This window comes from Hyperoodon ampullatus (assembly GCF_949752795.1).
Source record: "Hyperoodon ampullatus genome assembly, chromosome: 5".
Taxonomy (NCBI): domain Eukaryota; kingdom Metazoa; phylum Chordata; class Mammalia; order Artiodactyla; family Ziphiidae; genus Hyperoodon; species Hyperoodon ampullatus.
The window spans coordinates 31,856,082-31,880,312 of record NC_136918.1 but is presented as its reverse complement, the minus strand read 5'-3'; the positions used below and the strand labels follow the sequence as shown (position 1 = coordinate 31,880,312).

The following is a 24,231-nucleotide window of genomic DNA, read 5'->3' as shown; positions in this document are numbered from 1 at the left end:
TACATATGCCTAGGCATATCCTCTGGGTTTCCACTAGGGGACCAGAATTCCAAACATTTCTCACTCACGGGGTTTCTCCTGGTGTGGTCCTGGGACCTCCCAGACCCAAACCATATGTAGGCCTGGTTTTAAAAGCAAATGCTGAGGCCACTGCCAGGGCTGAGGTTTGCTGTATTGTCAGGTGTCCCTGTTACTCCACCTGGTGTAATGTAGGTATCCCTTCACACACATACACACACGCACACACACACACACACACACACACACGCATCTTCCATTGGTTGGACATATCCTGTGAGGTTGGCACAAGGAAAACCAACAAACCCTTAATTAGGCCTTGCTTACTTGTTGTGAATGATACCTGCTATTATTTACTAATTAAGTATTTTACATAAGGACATATGAAGGGGCTCAATATTTGATAATTATTTTTAGTAGAGAAGAAAGCTGGTCAGCATTTAGACCCTTGTGCCTGAGGTGTGAGATCATTTTTAAGCTACAAACTCCTTCCTGGAAGGCTGTCAGCAGAATTCCATCAGATTTTACTGACGTTTCCTCTCCATTCATAACCTTAGTGTCTGCACAGTGGCCTTAGCATCTATTAAAACCTGGCACACAGATTCCTGCTTTTTTGATGGGTGGCCTGTGTGTGAGTGTGTGTGGTGTGTGTGTGTGTGTGTGTGTTTGTTTGATGTGTTAATCTCTTTTTCACTCTCAGGTCCAATTTGCTGCAATCACCCTTCCCAATGGGGCCTTGCACAAGACCCCTCTCTCATACCCAGCACTCTCTTCCTCCTCACCCCACTGTGTGTTTAGTGAATGGGAGAGAGGAACACTGAGGCATGCTAAGCTTAGCCAAGCCATTTGGACCCTATTGGGTTACAGCGCATCATTTTACCTGGATTTGCACCGTCTGTTGCTATTGGCCTTCTGGCTGCAGGAGGAGTAAGGTTACAGCAGGAGAGGTCAGGAGGATTAGTACTGAGATACAGCATCAGCCAGTTGATAATTACTTCGGAGATCATGTCTCAGAATAGAGTCTGGTCCCTCTTTCTGGCCTCAGAGAGAGGAAAGGCTGCCCTTTCCCCGTCCAGCCGGCTCTTCATATTCTCTCTGCTAGTCCCTCCTGGATCTTAGTCCTGTCCTTTCTTTATTAAAGTATAACTTACATACAGTAGAATTCAGCTTCTCTGGTGTACAGTTCTGTGGATTTGGCAAAGGCATATAGATGTGTAACTACCAACACAAACATGATATGGAACAGCTCCATCACCCTGAAAGATTTCCTCCTGCTGCCCCTTTTAGCCAACCTCTCCCCCTGCCTCCCGGCAACCACTGATCTGTTTTCAGTCCCTGCAGTTTTATCTTTTCCAAAATGCCATATAAATGGAATCATATAGTATGTAGCCTTTTGAGTGTGGCTTCTTTCACTCAGCATAATGTATTTAAGACTCATTCATGTTGTGTGTTATCACTAGATTGTTCCATTTTATAGATGGGTAGTATTCCATAAACATTCCTGCACAGATTTTTGTGTGAACATAACTTTTCATTTGGACAGATACCTAGGAGTGAGGTTGCTGGTCATATGGCAGGCATAAGTATGAGAAATGCCAGAATGTTTCCCAAGGTGGCTGTACCATTTTTCATTCCTACTAGCAAGGTATGAGAGTTCCAGTTGCTACACACTCTTACCTGTACCAGTGTTGGCAGTTCTTTCTTCTTTTCTTTTCGTTTTCTATTTTATTTTAACCATTCTAACAGTGTTTAGTAGTATCTCATTGTTTTTTTAAAATTTGTATTTCCCTAATGGCTAATGATTTTGAGCATCTTTCTCTGTGCTTATTTGTTATCCTTATATCTTCTTTGGTGAATTGTCTACTTAAATATTTTGCTCTTTTAAAAAGTGGGTTGTTGGTTTTCTTATTTTTGACTTGAGAGCTCTTTATGAATTTTGGATACAAGTCTTTTTATTAGATATATGATTTACATATAACTTTTCCCATTCTGCTGCTTGTCTTTTCATTTTCTTAACAGTGTCTTTTGAAGGCAAATGTTCTTAATTTTGATGAGTCTGATTTATCAATTTATCATTTCTTTTCTTTTCTTTTTTTTTTTTTTTTTGCGGTACGGGGGCCTCTCACTGTTGTGGCCTCTCCTGTTGTGGAGCACAGTCTCCGGACACGCAGGCCCAGCGGCCATGGCTCACGGGCCCAGCTGCTCCGCAGCATGTGGGACCTTCCCGGACCAGGGCACAAACCTGCGTCCCCTGCATCGGCAGGTGGACTCTCAACCACTGCGCCACCAGGGAAGCCCCATTTCTTTTCTTTTATGGATCATGTTTTGCTGTGGTATATAAGAAATCTTTGCCTAACCCAAAGTCTTGTGTTTTCTTCTGGAAGTTTAATAGTTTTAGGTTTTACATTTAGGCCTATGAGCTGTTCTGAGTAAATTTTTGTATATTTTGAATTAATCATATGGGTATCCAATTATTCTGGCACCGTTTGTTGAGAAGATTTTCCTTTCTCCATTTAGTTGCCTTTGTATATTTGTCAAAAATAAAGGTGTGATAAATGATTTGCAGATATTTTCTCCCATTCTGCGGTTTGTCTTTTCACTTTCTTGATGGTTCCTTTAGAAACACAGGACTTCTTAAATTTGATGAAGGACAATTTATCTCTTTTTTTATCTTTTATAATTTGTGCTTTTGGTGTAATGTCTAAGAAAACATTGCCTAATCCTAGGTCATGAAGATTTATTCCTATATTTTCTTCTAAGAGTTTTATAACTGTAGCTCTCATGTTTAGGTCTCTGATCCACTTTGAGTTAGTTTTGTATATGGTATGAGTTATGAGGTACAACTTCATTTTTTTGCATGTGGGTATGAAGTTATCTCAGTATCATTTGCTAAAAAGACTATTGTTTTCCCATTGAATTGTCTTGGTACTCTTGTTAAAAATCAGCAAACCATAAATGTAAGGGTTTATTTCTGGACTCTCAATTCTATTCCATTGATCTATATTTCTATCCTTAGGCCAGTACTGTGCTAGATTAATTACTGTAGTTTTATAGTCAGTCTTAAAATTGAGTAGTGTGAGTCTTCCAACTTGGTTCATCTTCTTCAAAATTGTATTGGGGGCTTCCCTGGTGGCGCAGTGGTTGAGAGTCCGCCTGCCAATGCAGGGGACACGGGTTCGTGCCCCAGTCCGGGAAGATCCCACATGCCGCGGAGCGACTAGACCCGTGAGCCATGGCTGCTGAGCCTGCGCGTCCGGAGCCTGTGCTCCACAACGGGAGAGGCCACGACAGTGAGAGGCCCGCGTACCGCAAAAAAAAAGAAAAAAAGAAAAAAAAATTGTTTTGGCTATGCTAGTTGTTTTGCTTTTCCATATAAATTTTAGAGTCAGCTTGTCAATTTCTTTTTAAAAACCCTGGTTGGGTTTTGATTATGATTATGTGGCATCTATACATCAGTTTGGGGAGAATTGACATCTGAACAATACTGAGTTTTCCAATACATGCACATGGTATGTCTCTCCATTTATTTAGGTCTTTTAAAATTTCTTTCATCAGTGTTTTATAGTTTTCAGTGAACAGGTCTGCAATATTTTGTTAGATTTATGGATAAATATTTCATAGTTTTGGTAATATATAAATGGCACTTTAAAAAAATTTCACTTCTGGGCTTTTCTGGTGGCGCAGTGGTTGAGAGGCCACCTGCCGATGTAGGGGATGCGGGTTCGTGCCCCGGTCCGGGAAGATCCCGCATGCCGCGGGGCGGCTGGGCCCGTGAGCCATGGCCACTGAGCCTGCGCGTCCGGAGCCTGTGCTCCGCAACAGGAGAGGCCACAACAGTGAGAGGCCCGCATACCGAAAAAAAAAAAAATTCACTTCTGATTGTTGCTTGCCTGTAGAAATACAGTTGCTTTTTTGTATATTGACCTTGTTTCCTGTGATCATGTATCTGTGTATTTCTAAACTTGCTTATTAATTCTGGTAGCTGTTTTGGAGATTCTTTGGGATTTTCTACACAGACAAACATGTCATCTGCAAATATAGACAGTTTTATTTCTTCCTTTCCAGTCTGTATGCATTTTATTTTTTTCTCTTATCTTATTGCATGGCCTAGGACCTCCAATATGATGTTGAATACACGAGATGAGAGAGGACAATCTCTCTTTGTACCTGATCTTAGGGGAAAACATTCAGTCTTTCACCATTAAGTGTGATGTTAGCTATAGGTTTTTGTATATGCCATTGATCAGATTGAGGAATTTCCCTTCTCTTCCTAATTTGTTAGGAGTTAAAAAAAAAATCTTGTATAGGGACTTCCCTGGTAGTCCAGCGGTTAAGACTCCATGTTTCCAGTGCAGGGGACACTGGTTCGATCCCTGGTGGGGGAACTAAGATCCCAATGCTGCACAGTGCGGCCAAAAAAATAAAAAAATTAAATTAAACTAAAAATCTTGCATAGATGTTAAGTTTTGTCAAATACTTCTTCAGTAACTATTGAAATAACCATATGGTTTTCTATTTAGTCTGTTAATATGGTGAATTACATTGATTTTTGATGTTGACACAGCCTTCCATTCCTGGGATAAACCCCAGTTGGCCACGTTGCATTATCATGCTGCATTATTCTGTCTGAGGGTAACTCCTCATATTCTCCTTTCCAGTTTCTCCTCACTCCTTTTGTTATCGTCTGGCACCTTCCTCTCACCTTTCAAAAGATATCCTGAAAAGAGAACATTCTTCAGAATTCCCTGCAGTCTGCACCTTCATCCTCCACCTCCTCATCTCATTCTCTCTCCTTAGCCCTCTCTCAGTGGTCCCCAGCGACGTCCAGGAGGCGTGTCCTTGGGGTCTCCTTTCACAGTCATTGCATTGCTTCATACTGCAGGCTGCAGTCTATTTCTTCCCTGTTCTTGGGGGCTCTTCTTTCTGAGTCAGCTCTGCCTTGACAGCCCCCAGCCTCATGTCTTTGTTCCCTCATACTTTGGGCTTCTGTGGTAGCCTCCTGACCCATCTCTCGACTCCCTGCATTACTCTTGCCCCTGATGAATCTTTCTGAAGCCGTGTGCTCATCCTGCCATTCTTTGCTTCAGCAGTGTTCGTGGCTCCTGTTGTAGGATTGTGCCAGGACTTCTCAGCCTAACACTCAGATGCCTCTTCATTCTGGCTCCAGTCTGCCTTTCCAGGTCCAGCTCCTCTCTGTGGACTTACCCTCAGGATTAGAGAGCTCTGGGTTATTTACTCAAGGACGCTGAGTACCCCGCAAGCCTGAGCTTCCTGCATGCTCTCTCCAGGGACGCCCTTTCTTATGTCTGCCAGCCTCGGCAAACATGCCCCTAACCGCAGGCCCAGGGAGCCCGGGCCTGCCCAGGGGTCTCTCCTCACTCTGTGCTCTCTTCCGCTCCCTCTTGCTTGGCATGAGTCAGTTTCTGCTTCCTGTTGCTGGTTCTCTCTCAGTCTTGACCGCTTATCTCCTCAACTGGACTGTAAGCTTCTGTAGAGCAGGGGTCTTCTTTGCTTGTGATAAATGGGTTGGGTTTTTCTCTGCAGTGCGTTTACATAAGATGACAGTGGTAGGATTCGGGGGTGGCTGAGGTTGGGGTGGGGGGCTGGGAGTGAGCCGCTGAGTTGGTGGAGCTGTGGAGCTGCTAATCTGAGTTTGCCTCTTCCCTGAAGGCTCCTCAGGGAGGCATCTGGAGGGGAGCCAGGAGGTGCTTGAGGGGAGCCCACAGTGTCCTTCAGCCAGAAAACCAGAATTTTTTGTGTAGCCGAGGAGAGAGCAAGACCGAGATGGGAGAGGAAAAGTCTCTTTCTGTGCATGGACTGGGACAGACATGGTATAGGGTGTCTCCAGGGAAAGGTGGCACCACATCCGGTATGGAGCCCACATGGCTCTGGGCCTGAGAGCCTGGGTGGAGGTCAGGGCCACCTCAGAGCTGGGCCGGGGAAAGCCTTCAGGTAGAATGCAGAGCAGAGCCAAGGACAGGACTTCTAGGTCCAGAGACACCCTGGAAGAAGAGTGTGGAAGAGTCACTGCCAGGCAGCTGAAGTCCCAGAGGGAGGCCCTTTGGGGATCCAAATAGACAAGTGGACTAGAGACCAATGCAGGGCTCCTGGGGGCTGGAGGAGCCACAGTGGAAGGTGCAGGGGTCGGCCTGGGCTCCCCTTCTGCAGTTGGGACTAAGAGCTAAATGTTTGGAGGGAGTGATTGAGGCCTAGAAAGCTGAGCCTCTTTGTGTGGCTTCTGTCCGGTATGGCCTGAGGCAAGGGCAGGACCAGGATCTGTTTACCCAGATACCCCAGGAGCTGTACCTGCCAAGAGAAGTTCTGACCAAACAGTACCTTTGCCAGGACCTGGAATGTGCTATGTCAACCCTGTTTTTGTGGATTGAGTTGTGTTTTCCCTTAGCTTTTCAGTAAGTATTGCTTTCAAAAGAATTCCAGCCTTGTCTCTGACCCGAGGGACAGTGGTCTTTCTCCACACACATCTCTGTCAACACAGAGCAGGGCACCCGTGAGGAGTGGGGGTAATGGTGGGTGCTTGCCAGCAGGTGTGCTGGTGGGGTCGCCAGGAGGCCCTGGTGCTGGTGCAGAGAAGGAGATGAGACCTGTGTGGACACTGATCCCTGCTGGCCAGGGACCTCATCCTTCCCTCAGTCCCCAGAGGACTTCACACAGTGCTGGGTATCAGCAAGTATTTGCTTCTTGGAGCTGATTCCTGGGGAAGAGCCAGCTAAGGCCTCTCTGTGGAAGAGCAGCCCTTTGTCCTATGTGGACCCTGTCGCACTTTCAAACAATGAAACCCTGTCCCCCTCAAGGAACCTTCCCTGCAGTGCCCTTGCCGCCACCAACACACACAGCTCTGTCACAGCATCCCCAAGACACCTAACCTTTTAGCCTTTGGTACTGTGGACATGGCCAGTATGAGTATTCAGTGACTCAGCATCCTTAGGACCACATTCTGTCACAGGCCAGCCAAGCTTTAGGCTCTGAGGACATCAGAGAGCCTGACTGATGACACTTGGCTACTCCCAGCAGTTGGCTGTGGGGGGGTTCCCTTGGCATTTGTTTGCGGGCAGCTAGGTGTGCGTTTGCTACCGTGGGGCCTGGGGGCTCCGAGCTCTGGGACTGGGAGGGTCATGGCTGAGGCTCCAGTACCTGGTGCCTGCTCCAGGCCTGAGCTCCGTGTCCTCATCTCTCCCTCTGCAGCTCGTCTCCAATGTCCTCATTTTCTCCTGCACCAACATCGTGGGCGTCTGCACCCACTACCCGGCTGAGGTCTCCCAGAGACAGGCCTTCCAGGAGACCCGGGAGTGCATCCAGGCTCGGCTGCATTCGCAGCGGGAGAACCAGCAGCAGGTGAGTGAGGCCCTCCTGCCCTGCACAGCTGGCAGGGAGCCTGCCTTGGCCGGCCGAGCTGCTGCCTGCCCACCAGCTGTGCTCAGGGCAGCTGTCCAGCCCCGCCTCCCTGGGGGGGTGCCCAGCCTATGGGGAACGTTTCCCCTGGAGGGAGCCCAGTGTTCCTGGCTCTGTGGGAATGCTCTAGGGGAGGCTCTGGAGCACCAGCTCTAGCCCTGCCCTTGCCTGTTGCGTCCTCAGTCTCCCTGGGGTTTGCAAGCAAACCAAGCAGCTCGGGCGGCAGGAAGCAGCCCTCCACCTCTCCCCCGGGGCTGATGAGTTGGGGTGGTGAGAGCATCAGTGTTCCCTCCTGGGATTAAGGTGCCCGCCAGGCGAGGGGGGAGGGAGGAGGAGAGGAGACCAAGCTGTCAGCCCCTGTGACACCCTCACTAGGCACTTCCTCTGTGATGATCTCTGGGGTTTGGTTAGTTCAGAGAAAGGAAGACGACTGTGTCTCACCCTAAACCTCACCCTCAGGGGACTCCTGGGCCAGGAGGCAGGCCATTCATGCAGCTCACAGACTCGGGGGCTTCTCCCCGTGAGCCCTGGGCAGAGGGACCTGCCCCTGTGTACTCCTCTGGCTAAGGCGGGGCAGGGACTGAGGACTTGTCAGGGTTCCCTGCCTGTCATCCTGGGGGTGTCCTGTTTGGGGTTCAGGTCTGGCTGGCTCACCACTGTGTCTTCTCCTGTGTGTGAACCAGATGGAAGTTGGGATCTCTGAGACTGTGCATGGCTCCCAGACAGCAGGCCCGGAGGGAGACCCCAGGGGGAGAGTGGGCAGGTCAGCAGGGTGCTGGGGCTCCCACTGGACTTGGACTCGTCCCGGCTCTCAGAGATAAGGTTACTCCAAAGCGGAGGGGCCTCCCTCTCTTCTTAGGTTCGTGTCTCGCCAAACCCTGCACGAACACTGGAGGAGGAGTCCTCTTCTGTGCTGCACACTGTGTCGGCCGACGACAGGTGTAAACACGGAGGTCTGCCTTCGATCGTGAGGACAGGGAGCCGGAGGCCTGGATGGCAGTAGTCATCTGTGCCCTCCTGCCCAGCACGGCGTGTGCGCTGTGAACACCCCACGAGCATAAAGTTTGCCACAGTGTGAGGTCCTCTCTGCCTCTGTCTGGATTCAGCCCACGGCTGGTGACATCCAGATGGCTGAGCAGGGGGGAGAGCTCTGCTGAGCCTCTCCAGGCCCTCCCCCAGTCACCATCTGCCCCTGCTTCCCCTCCAGTCCCACGCCCGGCCGCTGTGCCTGGCTAAGTCCCCAGCTCAGGCTGTCCAGTCTGAGGCCTGGCCTTCCCGTGTGCTCTCTTGGCCCCATCTGGGCTCCAGGTCCAGCCTCTTGAATGAAACCTGTTCCCAGGGGTGTCCCTGAGTCTTCCCACTGTCTCTTCTTGACAAGCTTACCTCACCTCTCTGCACCCTGCTCACCCCCAAGTTCCTACCTGCCTCTAAAGCCCCCCTCTCATCCCTGTTCCAGACCCCAGCATCTCTCACGTGAGATCAGGATACCTTCCTTCGCCTTCTGGATTAGGGAATGTCCCCCCTCACTCCTGGGTCCTGTCCCTTCTCCAGTAAAATTAGCATTTACAGGGCTTCCCTGGTGGCGCAGTGGTTGAGAGTCTGCCTGCTGATGCAGGGGACACGGGTTCGTGCCCCGGTCCGGGAGGATCCCACGTGCCGCGGAGCGGCTGGGCCTGTGAGCCATGGCCGCTGAGCCTGCGCGTCCGGAGCCTGTGCTCCGCAACGGGAGAGGCCACGACAGTGAGAGGCCCGTGTACCGCAAAAAAAAAAAAAAAAAAAAAAAAAAAAATTAGCATTTACGGTGCCTCACAGTTTACTTGCACTGACCCTGGCCAGGCTGGACATTCCAGAAAATCCACAGGGATTTGGGGGAGAAAATATGTTTGCCATACCATGTTTCAGGCCAGGGTACTGGGGAGGGGAGGCATGCTTCCAGGGGACAGGCACTCCTCACCTAGCCAGGGCTAAGAGTCAAGCCTCGCCTGCCCTCTGCAGAAAAGGATGCTCTTAGATCTGAGGATGCTCCTAGGTGCCACCTGATGAGGGGACTCAGCACTGTTCCCCAGCCAGCCCCTGTCCACTCGTCCTGGCCCTCAGCCCCAGAGCTAGTTATAAATGTAGGAAGGTCTCTCATGAATCTAAACAATTTGTAGCACACTTTCTCCCAGTCATCCTGTATTTCCACAGAATTGTCCTTTAGCTTGTATTGATATTTTTATCACCAGTAGCTGTTCGCTGAGAGTTCAGTAAATATGAAATGGCCTTTAATGACCATGTGCACTGATGTCTGGGGAGGCCAGACCAGCCCACAGAGAGCACCATTCCTCACTAGTCCACCAGAGTTTCCTAAGCATAAGCCTGTCAGCTCTGGAGCTGAGCAAGACACAGTTCCCACCCTCAGGGAGACCCCAGTAACAGACCATTGACACTGAAATGCAGAGTGATCGGGGGCTCTATAAGAAGGCCCAGGGTGGCGAGGGGATGCTGGAAGCTGGAGCCAGGACCCTCCTCCTGGGACGGGGCTGAGCCTGAGGTAGGTTAGCAGCCGTACTTGAGGATGGTGATTCTAGTTGTGGAGCAAGGCCTTGACCTTCGTGATCAGGAGGACGGGGGTGCCATGGACAAAGGCAGGGAACTTGAGAAGAAGGAACATCGGGAGCATGGTGAGCATGGCGTGGGCATGATGTCAGGTGCTGGTGGCAAGACATAAGGCGGGCAGCTGGACGGGGGAGTGGGTGGGGAGGTGAGCAGAGGAGACGCCGATGGAGACCGTGCTCCCAGAGGCCAGGAGGAGGGAGGGGAACTAGACAGATGCAGGAGCAGCAGAAGAGTCTTAGGGCCACGTGAGAGAGCAGCCCAGCTTCCGGTGCTGAAGGAGTGGAGAGAGGATGAGGAGGGCTGGAGACAGCCAGGAGGAAAGGCTCCAGATGATAGGATTCGTGAGCGAGCCTGGCAGAGCGCCTGGTGTGGAGAGGGGGCTACAGAGGGTGCAGGTAGAGGTTGGACCTCTCGGAGCAGGCAGGCCCCGGAGAACACAGAAAGGGGGCCAAGTCCAGACCCCATCAAGGGCTGCCGTGACCCTACCCAACTTTACAGGGTGGCCCTGGCCCCTCTCCTGGCTTTTCTCCAACCTCCCCTTCAGCCGGTCTTAATTTCTTGGTTTCTCAAAGTCAGCAAGCTTTCCCATCCTCCTGGGCCACCATTCCCTACGTCGAAATGGAGCCCCCTCCTTCACACGTCATCCTCTGGTGCCCCCGAAGCCTTCTGTGACCACCCTGCTTCTCCCCAGCCTACGTCAGGTCACCCTGCTCAGTGCCCTGTAGTACCTGTAGCCCCACAAGACTGGGAATTGGTGAAGGAGGAACTTTGCCTGTCTCGTTCACGGTTATCACTCCTGGCACCCGGCATGACGCCTGGAACATGGGAGGTGCTCAGTGAATATTTGGTGACTGAACGAATCTCATCTAAACCTTCCAACAACCCCATCCCTATTTATAGATAAGGAACTGGAGGCTCAGAGAAGTTCAGTCATTTGCCCAAAGTCTCAGGTGACACCCAGGATTCTGACCCAAGGTGCCTGGTACTACAGATTCACCAGGAGTACTTTTCCCCATGTACGTGGAAGAACCAGGAGCTGTCCCAGGGGAGACGGGGGCCAGGTAGCCCTGGGGCATGACTTCTCACCCAGCACTCACAAGCGTTAGCTGCATGAGTTTCAGGAGAGCTTGAAAAGTTTTCCAGGGCCCTGTGGGTGGGGGCTCAGGTGGGGAGGAGTGAAGCCTGGGGAGGGGAGGGGACTGCCAGGCAGGGGGAGGAGCTGTGATGAAAGCATCTGCTTCCCTCCCCAGGAGCGGCTCCTGCTGTCTGTCCTTCCCCGTCACGTTGCCATGGAGATGAAAGCAGACATCAATGCCAAACAGGAGGATATGATGTTCCATAAAATTTACATCCAGAAACATGACAACGTGAGGTAGGGGTGAGGCTGGGGGGCAAAGTCAGGGTGGGAAGACTGAACCCCAAAAGAGGTGACATGTCCCTTCCCTCCCCTTCAAGAGGGCACAGCCCAACGGGGTGGTCTGGTGGCTTTGGAATGTGTGTTGTCTGGGGCACCCCAGCCCCGCCCCTCTAGGTCTGTTAAGTGAATTAGTATTGGTGGGGAGGAGGTGAGGCTGCGGCAAGGAGGAGAAAGGAGAAAGCAGCACCACCAGCTCTTGGGGAAACTCCTAGCCTAACAAGGGAGACAGACAGTACAGACTTGGGACCCACATGTCACCATCATCATCTCAATCTTCACCACCATCCAGCAGCCTCCATGCCTTCTGAGCCAGTGTGTGCCAGACACTGTACCAGGCATTATCCACCTCACTGCTAATCCTGTCAGGAGGCTGACAACCCTGCAGGGTCGGGACCCTTATTAACATCCCTTGTTTAGAGATTGAGCTCAGAATGGCTAAGACCCCCGGCCAAGGTCACTCAGCCAGGAGTGGTAAAGCGTCGTGTGCCCAGGTCAGCCCACCTTGAAGCCCACGCTCCTTTTAGTGCGTGTTTGCGGCTTCCCTAGACGGAAGCTCTGACAGCAGGGACAGGCAAACAGATGTACATTACAGAGTGCAAAATCTGCTTCTGTGTTCCATGGGGACATGAAGCGATACAGTGGCCTTCATCCAGCATGGCTTCCTGGAGAGCCTGCTCATCCTCCCACATGCCCAGAAAAGGAGCTGCTGTGTTTGCCTTCGAGAGGGTTGCTTCCTCCCTGGGCGAGTTTTCCTAGGACCCATGAGTCCTCTAAGGTTGGTGTGAAGAGGACATTTTGGAGGTTTGGGCTGAATTTTCAAGTTTGGGTTAAAGAGAATAATACAAATTATTGTGCGTGGGTGCATGCACACGCACACACAAATACACACATTCAAGATGAGGCTGATGGCAGCAGGAGTGGGGAGGGCATGTGTTGTCTTGCAGAGTGGACAGGGCTGCCCAGTCCCCAGTGTGTCCCGGAATCCGACGCTGCTGATTCTGCCCGTGTGTCCTCCATCCAACTCCCAAGACAGATTTGAAGCCTTTGGGAGAAAATAGTACCTGGACAATGTATTTGTCCCGTTTTCAGAGTATCCCACCCCAATGACGCCCGCCCACACTCCACTGTCAGGCAGGGAGAGTGTGACCAGCAGCAGCCTTGGACTCGCAGGAAGAAAGCTGCCCTGGCCGAGTCTCCACGCCGAGGAGGTGTCCCGAGGGGCTGCGGGCTCACCTCAAGAGGGAGGTGGGGTCCAGGCCTCGGTAGGTGGTACTGATGCGAGGTTTCCCTCCTCGGCTTGTCACACCCGCCTCTGTCCTCACATGGTGGAGTAATCACTAGCAATAGTTAATGCTTGTATAGAGCTTTCTTTAACCCAAGCACTGTTCTAAGCGCTTTTGTATATTCGCTTAATCCCCACAACAAATATAAGAGGTTGGTACTATTATTATCTCCTTTTAACAGGTGAATAAACAGGCACAGAGATTAACTTGTCCAAGATCCGTAACTGGTTAAGTGAGGGAATCGCCCCCAGAAAGCTTTTTGGTATGGAGTTTTTACCTGGCCTGACTACTTGACAGATTTTTTTTACACGCCAGCAGAAGGGGTTTGTGGATGACTCTGTAGGAAGGAGGTTTGGGGAGCCCTCAGGGAAGAGGGGACTCAGAGGAGAGGAGGAGAGAGGTTTGGCTTCCCACCTGCGTGTGTGTGACTCAGGAGCCACGGGGCCTTTCCTGTCTGCTGGCTGCCCCTCAAATCTGGGGGGCCCCACCTTAGGACATGTAAAGAAACAGCCTTATTTATCAGAACAAGTCCCAGAGGTCCAAAGTTCAGGTGGGAAGGAGTGACCCGCCAAGTGGTCCCAACACATACAAACCCCTGAGCTCCGCCCGTTGGAATTTTCTCTCTTGGTCCTGTCTTCACCACGCCGCTGGCCCTGGCATTGCTCTGTTCCAGGCAGAGCATGGACAAAAGGTGCTTTCCTCGATTGCTCTTAGCACAGCAGAGCTTTCAGCAGATTTACTAAAATATAAAGTGGAACACAAAGGAAATCCAGAAAATTCACCACTCAGAAACCGTCTGGCATTCAAGGCACAGCTTCCCAGCCTGGCTTGGCTGGCACATCTGCCACGTTTGGCCTCCTCTGCATCTCTGTCCAGTACCTTGCCCTCTCACCCCTCTGTCCTCCCAAATGGGGGGCTTCGTCTCACTTCCCATCCCTCTGTTGCTAGCTCTTGGGCCCACGGCCCTCCAGCAAAAGGGTTTGGTCAGAGAGGCTGACTCAGGCCTCCTCCGCAGTGACTGCCCTACGCAGTGGCCCACCCTCTGGGAGATACCCCCTCACCCCTCCACTCCCGTAAAGGCTGTGACTTCGGGTCAGTACAAGAATCACAAGAGTGGCTAGAGCATCGGCACAGCAAGAATCAGAATCAGACCCCAGCCATGGGGGGTGAGGAATGTCTGTTCTAGAATGTGCTCAGGATCAATAACAGCAATCAGGAAAGAGATGAAAGGACAGAAAAGCTAAGATGCCATCATTTTCATGGGGACAGACATAATTCTGGCTCTGAAATTGCCAGGACTAGGGGTGGCTGGTACACATCAGAGGCCAGCCGCAAGCAATCATATGCAGATATCCCACTGGGGCCCCTTCCCTGTTTCATCAGCCTCCGGGTGCTGCTCTTGGTGGAAACACATTGCTTGCTCCGGTCTCTAGTTTTGGGCTGAACCTTTGGCTTGGGTTGGGGGTTGAGTAGTAGGTGGAGGGATGACATCACAGTGTAGAAATGCACTTTGGGGCTTGGCTCATGGTCCAGTGTTTAGCCCTGGGGCCCTAGGCATGGCGGCCCTTCATGTCATTCTGGCTCTGCTGTGTGACCAGGGCAAGTTACAGGCATTGAGCCACTCTGAACCTGTTTCCTCATCTGCATAATAGGATAGGAAAAGTACCTACTTAACAGGGTTTGTTAAAGAGGAAATGAAGGGCTTCCCTGGTGGCGCAGTGGTTAAGAATCCGCCTGCCCATGCAGTGGACATAGGTTCGAGCCCTGGTCCGGGAAGATCCCACATGCCACTCAGCAACTAAGCCCGTACGCCACAACTACTGAGCCTGTGCTCTAGAACCCGCAAGCCACAAGTACTGAAGCCTGTGCACCTAGAGCCTGTGCTTCTCAGTGAAGAGTAGCCCCCACTCACCGCAACTAGAGAAAGCCCGCGCGCAGCAACGAAGACCCAACGCAGCCGTAAATAAAATAAATAAATTTATTAAAAAAAAAAGAAAAACAGTAAATGAAATAACATGAGGAAAGTGCTTAGCACAATATCTGGCACAGAGCAAGTGTTCACTAATTGGGAGCAGCTATTATTGTTACTGTTATTTATGATTATTACCACACTCCTATCAGCAAAGAAAGGCCTGGGGATTCTCGATCTGGAGTGGAAGGGTGATGAGTCACATTCGTCAATTCTCTGTGGGGTTGTAATATTTAGACAGGGTGATGACACGCTCTTCTCTAACCCCACTGAGAGCAAGGCCACAAGAAAAATAAATCAGCTCTGAGGTGTGACAGTTTGGGCCTGGATCTAAGGGAGAGAAGAGACTAATGGGTGGCCAGAGAGTTTGGCCTGGGCGGGGAAGGGGGACAGACAGGTGCCCATCACTCTCCGTGGCCTCATTGTCCCCAGGCCCCAAGGAGGATCATTGCACAGTATACAATTCTCGGGATTCCGGGGGGCCTGTTGGATGCTCTGGTGCTGGGCCACCACTGGCTGTGGTTTGAGGCAGGCCAGAGGCCAAGGAACCCTCAAGACCCCCGTGGAGCCCCCCAGATGCCTCTCCTGTCTGATGTGTCGAGTGGAGATGTTTCAGCCCCTCTTGCTGGACAGCTCAGTTGGGGCTGGGGCCGTGGCTGGATTCAGACCTGTGACTTGAGAGCCCTCCTGCCTACCCTCACCTCCCCCCAGACATCTGGCCCTGCTGCAGCCACAGCACCAGGGTGAGAGGAGGGCTGTGCTGTCCGTACTCCTGGGACAAGGGCCTCCAGGACATGTCAGCGGAGGCTGTTCTGGGCTGGGGGCTCCTGGTGCTCCGCTCTGAGGGGAGGGGGATGGGGGTTGGAGGAAGGGACACCCAGAGAACATACCACATGGGGGAGCAGAGTAAAGGTACTGATGCAGCCAGGACCCAGGTGCCACTGGGTTACCCCTGCCAAAAGGTCACCATTGTGGAGGAAGATGAGTGTCTGTGTTGGGCAGGCTAGTTCACACCCCACTCTGCCACTTAGTAGCTGTGGGGACTTGGGCAGGTCACCTAGTCTAAGCCTCAGTTTCCTCATCTGTGACATGGGAATGGTGATGTCCTTCCATTCATCCATTCAGCAGAGGTTTCACCTCTACCTCCATCGCTGGGAATCACCAGCTGTGCTCTCAGACACTTAGCCAGAGGCAGGACCGTGCTGGCAACTGGGGGGGGGCACTGTCTCTGTCATGGGGAAGCTCCCCTTCTGTTTGGGAGGACACGCAAACAACAGGTTAATTAGTAAATTGGGGATGCATCACATGGGGAGTGGGGTTAGTGACCTGGCGACATGGACTTTGCATTCTGGCAGAATACAGTGCTAGACAACCCACCTCTCAGTCACTGAGGAGCAGACTCTGTAGGAGGGGGGCCCTGGGGCTTCTTGCAGGGGTGCTGGAAGGGTAGGGCAGCTACAGCGAGCAGTGTGTAAAGCCCCGGGCCCAGGAGGTGGCTGCACACTGTTTGCCCTGCGGAAGCAGAGCAGGCTCCTGGGCAGGCTACCCGGTGAGAGTCAAGGTCAGGTAACCCCAGAGGTTTCAGGAGGAAGGGAACACCCAGCCAGTCCTGAGAGGGTACTGAAGGGTTCCCTGCTTCCGCAAGGGTCCCTGCTGGATGAGAAAGACCTGTACCTGATTGGCCAGTACGCTGGAGCCCTTAGGTTTTACAGGTTGCAGATGGGGGGATCATTCCAGACTCTGCTCTCTGTGGGAGTGGAGAGAAGGTCACCTCCTCCAGGGGGCGCTGGTCCTCTGCTGAAGGAGTGCCGGGGCGGGGCGTGGGGGTGGGGGTGGGGGTGGGGGGTGCAGTCTTGACTCACTGGCTTGAATGAGAGCCTCATTCTCAGAGACCCAGGAGCCCTGTGGAGCTGGAGCTGGGGGCCTGGCCGAGCAGCTGCTGACCCGGGGGTGGAAGTGAGGTTACACCTTCGCCCTACACAGGGTGGGTGTAGCAGGGTCTGGGGAGGGCTGCCCTTCCCCCGCCCTTCCCTTCTTTCCCTGTCTCTCCCCAGCCTCCCCCTTTTAAGGTTATAGGCTCCTCTCCTGTCTCCTTCAAGGGCTTGGCTGCGTCCCCAGGTCACTCCAGCGTCTGGCTCAGCTACAGCATGGTTCTGAATTATAATGACCACTCCGCAATGTCTGCGATGCTCTGATACCCGTGGGCGGATTGTGCACCCTGTGGGCAGAGATTGAAAATGTTTACCTCCCCATGTCCCCAGCCAGCGGATGGACGAGAGGTGTGGCCCACAAACACGCAGCTTTCCTGTCTCCAACCTGATATTAAGAAAAATATTCTGTTCTTGTCATCTTCTGTATCAATTATAAATATAAGTGGTCTTATATTATCCTCTCATTCATTCCACAAACATTTATTGAGCTGCTACTGTGTGCCAGACATGACTCAGAGTAGATGGAAAAGACACCATGCTTGCCCCTTAAGGAATATCCAGCCCTCACCAGTGAGGTAGGGCTGAGCCTGGTGTTCTGGGAACGTGGCTGACGACCCAGCTGGAGCCACTGAGGTTGGGTCTTTTCTTTCAATCAGTCAATCAATTAATTAATTATTTTTGTTGTGGTAAAATATACATAGTATAAAATGTACCATTTTAACCATTTTAAGTGTACAGTTCAGTGGTATTAAGAACAGACACATTGTTGTGCAACCATCACCACCATCCATCTCCAGAAGTCTTTTCATCTTGCAGAACTGAAACTCTTTACTCATTAAATACTAACTCCCCATTCCTCAACTTCCCCCAGCCCCTGGCAACCACCATTCCACTTTCTATGTATTTGGCTACTTCCAGGTACCACATTTAAATGGGATCATACGGTATGTGTCCTTTTGTGTCTGGCTTATTTCACTAAATGTCTTCAAGGTTCACTCATGTTATAGAATGTATCATATTTTCCTTACTTTTTTAAGGCTGAATAATATTCCATTGTATGTATTTACCACATTTTGTTTATCTGTGCATCCATAGATGGACACTTGGGTTTCTTCCATCTCTTGGCTATTGTGAACAGTGCTGCTATGAACATGGGTGTATAAATATCTCCTTGAGTCCCTGCTTTCAAACTTTTAGGTATATGCCTAGAAGTGAAATTGCTGTATCATATGGTAATTCTACTTCTAACTTTTTGAAGAGCCCCATACTGTTTTCCATAGTGGTTCACGGTTTTCCCTCTGGACCAGCAGTGCACAAAGGTTCCAGTTTCTTCACATCCTTGCCTGGGATTGGGTCTTGACAACAGACCTGAGTTTGTCCTGGGACACAGAATGGGGATCAGTGGGGAATGGAGCCAGCACCGCTCTGGACTCAAAATGGGGGGCCCTGGGGGAAACTAGAAGAGAGAAGTTGGGGCACAGGGTCACTGACCAGTTAAACATGTCAGGCTGTCTTTGAAACAACTGGAATCAATTGTGCTTTGTGATTCTGATTCTAATAAGAATTCAGACACAAGAAGGCTGATTCTGGGCAGGGTGAGTCAAAGAAGACATTGTGAAGATGGAAGGGTTAGAATCTTCTTTCAGAAGGCCTAAAAGAAGAATGTGATTTATTTTCCATCTTTTAAAAATTAGCATTTTTATTATACAAAGGATGTAGTTTCTTTATAGAAAAATTGGAAAATAAGAGCAGCATGAGAAGAAAATAAAAAGCACCCATCCTCTCACCACTGAGAGGTCCCGACTACGGCTTAGTTCTGGGGCAGTTCCCCTCCCTTCAGTGTTTCTCCTTTAGGAAGCATTTCCCCAGTTCTCCCCAGACTCTGGAAACAGAAAGCCTTCAAGTGCTGTGGAGGCTTCATTGTCTGGGTGGGGGGAGTAGGATTTGGTGGGCAGAAATAAGAGTAGGCGCTGGAGCGTTGGAATGGGGTCTGCAGGAGGCCCTGAGGCCGGCAGTGGGGATCCCAGGACATACCTTGATCCCAGACCCCCTGGAGCCGGTCCTGGTGGTCAGGCTTGTCACAGAACCCTCTGCTTCCTGAAGGAAGGTGTCCCGTCTCTGTGGGAGTGGAGAGGGCACGGCTGTCCCAGGGCAGATTCTCCCTGTACGTGGATGTGTGCCAACAGCCAGTGTGTTCAGCATCCTCTCCCTGGCTTTCCCCCTTTGCCTCTCCCAGCCTGTGTCCTCAGATGGTCCTTTGGCTGCTCCCCGTTCAGATGCCCCGCTAATCGTTTTCCACTGCCCCTCAGAAAATGCCCAGTCATCTGGAGCCCATTCTCAGCCAGGTGTTATAAGACCACATGTGATTGTGTTGCTCACCTAGGGCATGGCAGAGGCCCATTGACCCTCCTTTATCTTACAAGGGGTATGGACCTGGGTGGCTTTCTGGGTGGTAGGGCTTGAAGCAAATGGAGCGATGCTGAGGGGGCAGCCCTCTTGGTCCAGAAGAGACCCCTGGCTTGTGGCTGGGCCTCCCCAAGCTACACACTGGGGGCCTCCAGGGCACTTCCTGCCCTGCTTCCCCAGAACTTCCGCTCCCTCTGGGCCCACAGTCCCAGGAGTTGGGCTGAGACCTTGCCATGCTCCCTTCCCGGCCCCCACCCCATGATCTCTGTTTCCCCAGGCCCCTGCTCTTCCTGGGCCCACCTGGACAGATGGCTTGCTTCTTGGCATTTCTCAAGTTCCCTCTCCGTGCCAGGCAGGGAATGCAGGAGTTCAGACGGGTGGGTTCTCATGCTGCTGCCCGCCCAAACCCCTAGCTCCTGGCTGTTCAGAGATGCTATGGAATGTGGGTTCTGCACAGAAACGGGATCAGATGCCGGCAGTTCCCTAAGTCCTAGAGCCTGTTGGCAGTGAGAGGGAGCAACAGTGAGGAAATGCACTTAACCAAAACTGCACATGGTAAGGCTGAGCTGAAGCTGTGACAGAGCTGAAGGGCCTGTTGTGGTAATTGGGATGAAGAGCCTGCCCGCCCCTGCCTCTGGAACAGAATGCAGGCGACCATGAGTGATGGAGGGCAGGCAACTAGGGAAGAGCGCACAGCTGGAGTGGGCCGACCTAGCTTCCGCAGACCCACCACGAGGGCCTGATCACGTTGCCAAGACAGGCTCTCAAGTGGGAGCTAATCGATGAATTAGTACCTTGCCACGTGTCTGGGCCCCGCGCTGTTGTAAAATGGCCTTCGGAATTACCGAGGAGCAGATCAGGCGATCTTGGCCAGCAGAACAGACAGCCTGCCTTTGGGTAAACCTCGTAAAACAGAGCAGCCTCCAGAAGTGACAGACACGAAGCAGAATCCTCCCCCGAGGAGGCAGAGGAGTGTGACTTTGCTTGTGACAGGAGGTGGTGGAATGTGGAGGTGGCAGAGTCTCCATCAGCGTGGAGCAGAGGCTGCAGGGCTTAGACGTGGGACCTGTCCCAGCTCCGCACCAGCTAGAAGCCTTGCTTGGAGCAACCTTCTCCCTGGCTGCTGGTCGTTGTCACACCACCTGAAGGAAGGGAACCAGCAACCTGTCCCTCCCTGATTCCTCAGCAGCTGTTGAAAGAACTTCTTTTACGGAAGAATAGGTCCCAGCAGATTGGAGGGAGGGTCGACCTTTCTTTTAGTTTTTTTAAAATTTTCATTAATTTATTTATTTTGGGGCTGCACTTGGTCTTCATTGCTGTGCGCGGGCTTTCTCTAGTTGTGGCGAGCGGGACCTACTCTCTGTTGCAGTGCGTGGGCTTCTCGTGGCAGTGGCTTCTCTTGCTGCGGAGCATGGTCTCTAGGTGCGCGGGCTTCAGTGGTTGTGGCACGCAGGCTCAGTAGTTGTGGCTCACAGGCTCTAGAGCGCAGGCTCAGTAGTTGTGGCCCACAGGCTTAGTTGCTCCACGGCATGTGGGATCTTCCCGGACCAGGGTTCGAACCCGTGTCCCCTTCTTTGGCAGGCAGATTCTTAACCACTGCACCACCAAGGAAGTCCCGGAGGGTCAGGCTTTCTAAGGCACCTGGAGGTCCTGTCCACATGGATGTTGTTTCCGATGTCCTCTGGCACAGACCAGAAAGATGCCTGGCCTCCATCACTATTCTACCGTTTGTTCCATGAACACTGCTGGATATCTGCTGGGTGCCAGGCCCGGGGCTCCCCACACTCGTGTCTCAGATAACGTGCTTGGGACCTCAAGAGGCCCAGTGGGGTAGAAGGAAGAGCCACTAGAGTTACTGGTCCTGCCTCTTCCTTGCTTTACACTATGAATATTCTCTTCCATTCAACAAATATATATTAGACACTGTGTGGGTTGAACTGTGCCCTCCTAAAAGATATGTTGAAGTACTAACCCCTCGTATCTGTGAATGTGACCTTATTTGGAAATAGGGTCTTTGTGGATGAAATCAAGTTAAGATGAGGTCATGCTGGAGAGGGTGGGCCCCTAATCCAATATAAGTGGTGTCCTTATAGGAAGAGGAAAATGCCATGCAAAGACACAGATACGCATGGACAACGCCTTATGAGGACAGAGACAGGTTGGAGTGACACGGCTGCAAGGTGAGGAGCACCAGGATTGACAGCCACCACCGGAGGCAGGAAGAAGAAAGGAAGGGTTCTACCCAGAGTTGCAGAGGAGCGTGGCTCTGCCAACACCTTGACATCAGACTTCCAGCCTCCAGGACTGGGACAGAATAAATTTCTGTTGTCTTAAGCGGCCCAGCTTGTGGTACTTTGCTACAGCAGCCCTAGGAAACTAACACAGGCACCTACTATGTGCTGGGTATTGTGCTGGGCGTGTGTGTGTGTGTGTGTGTGTGTGTGTGTGTGTAGGGGGATGGGCAGAGCAGAGGGCAAGGAAGATGTGCCCTGTCCTCATTCATTCAGTCATTCCACTGCAAATTTTATTGAGCAGTTCCTCTGTGTGCCAGACATTGTACTAGGGGCCGGGATGTGGTATTGAAAGAAATAGACTAAATCTCTGCTTCAAGACTTCCCTGGTGGCGCAGTGGTTAAGAATCTGCCTGCCAATGCAGGGGACATGGGTTGAAGCCCTGGTCCAGAAAGATCCCACATGCCGCAGAGCACCTAAGCCCGTGCGCCACAACTACTGAGCCTGCGCTCTAGAGCCTGCGATCCACAACTGCTGAGCCCGCATGCCACAACTACTGAAGCCCGCATGCCTAGAACCCGTGCTCTGCAACGAGAAGCCGCCGCAATGAGAAGCCTACGCACCGCAACGAAGAGTAGCCCCTGTTCGCCGCAACTAGAGAAAGGCCGCGCACAGTAACAAAGACCCAATGCAGCCAAAAAGAAAACAACAACAAAAAATCCCTCCTTCAAAGACTACATTCTAGTGGGGAGAGGCAGACAGGAGCATGATAATAAATAACAACAATAATAATAAATAATAAATGGTGAAAAGTGCAATGGAGAAAAATACAGTAGAGGAGGGACTTAGACATATGGGAGGGGTTGTAGATTTAAATAGGGTGTAGGAAGCCTTGAAAAGGTGACATTTAAACTAGTACCCTGGTTCTCAACCCTGGCTGCGTATTAGAATCACCAGGGAAGATTACCATAAAACAAAACAAAACAGAACAGAACAAAACCAATCAATAGCAGAGCCCCACCCCAGGCCGATGAAGTCAGAATCTCTGGGGATGGGGCTCCGGGACTTCTCCATATAAAAGCTCCAGGGGGATTCTGATGGACACCAGCTCTGAGAACCACTGGTCTAGCAGATGAAAGTTGCAGTGGAGAAAGTGCTCTCCTAGGCCCAGCCAGGTCCCTGTGGAGAAGGAGAAGGGTTGCAGGCCTGCCCATGTGGCAGGCAGAGGCCATCCTGGCTGAGTGGCTAGGTGAGCTCAGGCAGCTGCAGCGCTCAGGGCTCAGTGAAGCGAGGCCCCCGAGCCCTGGTCCACACACGTCTGCCTAGTGCTTCTAGGGGCGGCCCGTTGTTTTCCTCCTTCCCTCTTCTCCTTGGCTTGGTGCTGTGGGTCACCCTGCCCAGTAGCGTTCCTGCCTCTGCCGGGTTTGGAGATTTTTTTCCTTCCCACCATGGGGGGGTCTCATCAGCCCCCAAAGCCGGGCTTCTGTTCTGTAGCCTGGGACCGAGTGTGGAACAGCTGCTGGGCCTGGTGCCTGGTCCCTGCGGCTTTGCATTCGAAATACTGACACTTATTAAAGGTGTTCGTGACTCTGGAACACCTGATCTTGACCCCAACTCCCCTTGGCTTTGATTATCTAAGAGTTAAAGAAGAATTTCCAGAACAACTATGTCATGGTGCTTTCACGTAGACCAGGAGAGACATTTCCCTTCTTCCCAGGTGGGGTGGGGCTCCTGAGAGACTGAGAGCCAGGGAGGTGGCTGGTGGGCTGGGCCAGGGGTCTGAGCTTCCTTGGGGAGCTGGGGTCAGCGTGTGAAGCATGGCCACTTCCCTTCACGCGCTTCTCTCTCACCAGTGTGGATGCCCACAGACTCCCCCGGGCGGGGTGCTGAGCCTGTCTGCCAGACACCAGGCATCAAAGCCTGATGGGGGGGCTTCCCTGGTGGCGCAGTGGTTGAGAGTCCGCCTGCCGATGCAGGGGACACGGGTTCGTGCCCCGGTTTGGGAAGATCCCGCATGCCGCAGAGCGGCAAGGTCCGTGAGCCATGGCCGCTGAGCCTGAACGTCCGGAGCCTGTGCTTCGCAACGGGAGAGGCCACAGCAGTGAGAGGCCCGCGTACCGCAAAAAAAAAAAAAAAAAAAAAGGCTGATGGGGGCTCCGGCTCCCTTTCATCTTCTGAGCCCCTGCCCCGTGGCTGCCACTCTGGAGCAGCTTGTCTGATTTCTGAGTCCTGTGGGCTGACAGTCTCTCCTCTCTGCTCCTCCTCCTCACCTTTTCTTCCGTCCCCCTCATTTGTCTCCTCTCTTGCCAGCTCCCCCATTTCAACCACCCTCTTTGGCTTTCCTCCTGCACTTGTCTGCTGGTCTGGACTGGGATCAGGGTGGCTGGAGGAGCCTTGGAGCCGGGAAACAGCACTGGGCTCGGGGCCTGGGGGCTGCCCTCCTGTACTTTTCTTGTACTTGCCTAGCCCAAGCCCCGAGATGCGCTCCCACCTCCCCTCGTGTGAGCTGGTGCAGAGCATGCCCCCGCACGTTGGAGTCCTGTATTTTCCCGCCTACGGCAGCCCACACCTGTCCCTCCACCTCCCTCTGCTCCATATACAATGCCAGACCAGTGAACTGTGCTTTTACTCATTTAAGATGACTATGGGGCCAACAGACAGCATAGTATTTTTTGGCTTAACTCCTGGATTGTGGACCCACACAAGCCTGTGTGGCCTTGGGCAGGTGACTCGACCTCTCTGTGCCTCAGTTTTCTTACCTCGAAAAGGATTCCAACCTCAAAGGGTGGTTGTGAGGCTTAAATGAGTTCATACATGTAAAGTGCTTAGAACAATGTCCAACTATTTTAAAATGTAGGTGTTATTATTATCCAGGTATGGTGAGGCTAGCAGATCAGGAGATGGCTGCCATTGAAAAGATAGTTTGTTACTCACAGGTCCCGAGAGGAGAGGATGCGTTACGCCATG

The 24,231-nt window shown here is 51.9% G+C and overlaps 1 protein-coding gene across 1 annotated transcript in view; it reads left to right on the top strand.

Moving 5' to 3' along the window:
* The window catches only part of ADCY5 (adenylate cyclase 5), a gene marked incomplete at both ends in the record, with an annotated part of 154,767 nt that overhangs the window by 79,794 nt on the left and 50,742 nt on the right, over nucleotides 1–24,231 (top strand). The window contains 2 exons of the mRNA XM_079704355.1: nucleotides 7,222–7,371; nucleotides 11,277–11,398. Of these exons, the coding sequence (XP_079560481.1) occupies nucleotides 7,222–7,371; nucleotides 11,277–11,398 (272 nt within the window). The remainder of the gene's footprint in view (nucleotides 1–7,221; nucleotides 7,372–11,276; nucleotides 11,399–24,231) is intronic.